We start from the raw sequence: 1,043 nt of genomic DNA on the forward strand, positions 1-1,043 counted from the left end.
AAGTCGAAGACATAACCGGAAATTGAATGAAAGACGGGAAGAGAATGAATGAATAAGGAACCTGATGCCACCACCGCTGAAGAGAGAATCGTGATCCTTCGACGACATCACAATGTTGGGTGCTGCCGGCGGTGCGGGCCGATCATCCCTTGAAGAAGAAGAAGCTGCAGCTCGGGCCGCGGTGGCGGAACGGTCTTCCTTATTAGAAATCATTATTGTTACTATTCGCTATTTTCATCCTTTTTATTTATTTATTTTTGGTTCTGGTTATCGTTCTTTTTAGCACCACCCTCTTCCTACCTCGTTCATTCTACTACCCCCTCCTCTTTTTTTATTCAACATTTTCCGGTTTTCCCCTCTTCTCTTCTTTCCTTTATTTATTTATTTTTAAATATATTTTTTTTTTCTCTTTGTCGCTCTGTTCCTTTTTTTTTTGGGTCAGAGGGTCGCTCTGTCTAAAGCTAAGGCTATTACTGTTACGTGGGCCTCGGTCCGGCCCAATATTTGAAAATGAGAAATTCTAAAAAGTCAACTATAGCATAATCTTTCCCACTTCACCTAGAAGTTTCGATTTTAAAACTCATACGTTACAACTATCTGGGTTCAGGATTCGGTGGTCCAGGAACCTTTGGACCACTTAGTGGTCCAAGTAAAAAAACATGCTTTTTAAGATTTTTTAACAACTGTTACATAGTCCTTTAACTAATTTTAATTATAAATTGACCCTATATATTTTATATAATTATAAAAATGATTTTTTATTTTATAAATAATTAATTTATTATAAATTTATCATGTTCATTAACAATCAAATACAAAAACAACAACAATTAGATCATCCATAGATCCCAATTTTCTTAAAATATTACATTCGATCCGAGACGTTCTTGAGGAGTCTGTATCTTTTTTGGTACATAAGTTATAGACTTATAGTTAACTCTTTTTTGTTTTTAATTTTAAAATTTTAAAAAATAAAGATAGTGGAAAGTTGTTAAAAATTAGTTAACTCATTCTGTTCTTACCGTAATTAAACTTGAGAGTTG

The 1,043-nt window shown here is 33.7% G+C and overlaps 1 protein-coding gene across 1 annotated transcript in view; it reads right to left on the reverse strand.

Moving 5' to 3' along the window:
• LOC107618505 (probable protein phosphatase 2C 11) overlaps positions 1 to 147 on the reverse strand; it is a gene marked incomplete at its 5' end in the record, with an annotated part of 4,283 nt that extends 4,136 nt beyond the window's left edge. The window contains 1 exon segment of the mRNA XM_016320598.2: positions 62 to 147. Coding sequence (XP_016176084.1) covers positions 62 to 147 — 86 coding nt within the window.

This window comes from Arachis ipaensis, chromosome B09, assembly GCF_000816755.2.
Source record: "Arachis ipaensis cultivar K30076 chromosome B09, Araip1.1, whole genome shotgun sequence".
In the NCBI taxonomy this organism is placed as follows: Eukaryota; Viridiplantae; Streptophyta; class Magnoliopsida; order Fabales; family Fabaceae; genus Arachis; species Arachis ipaensis.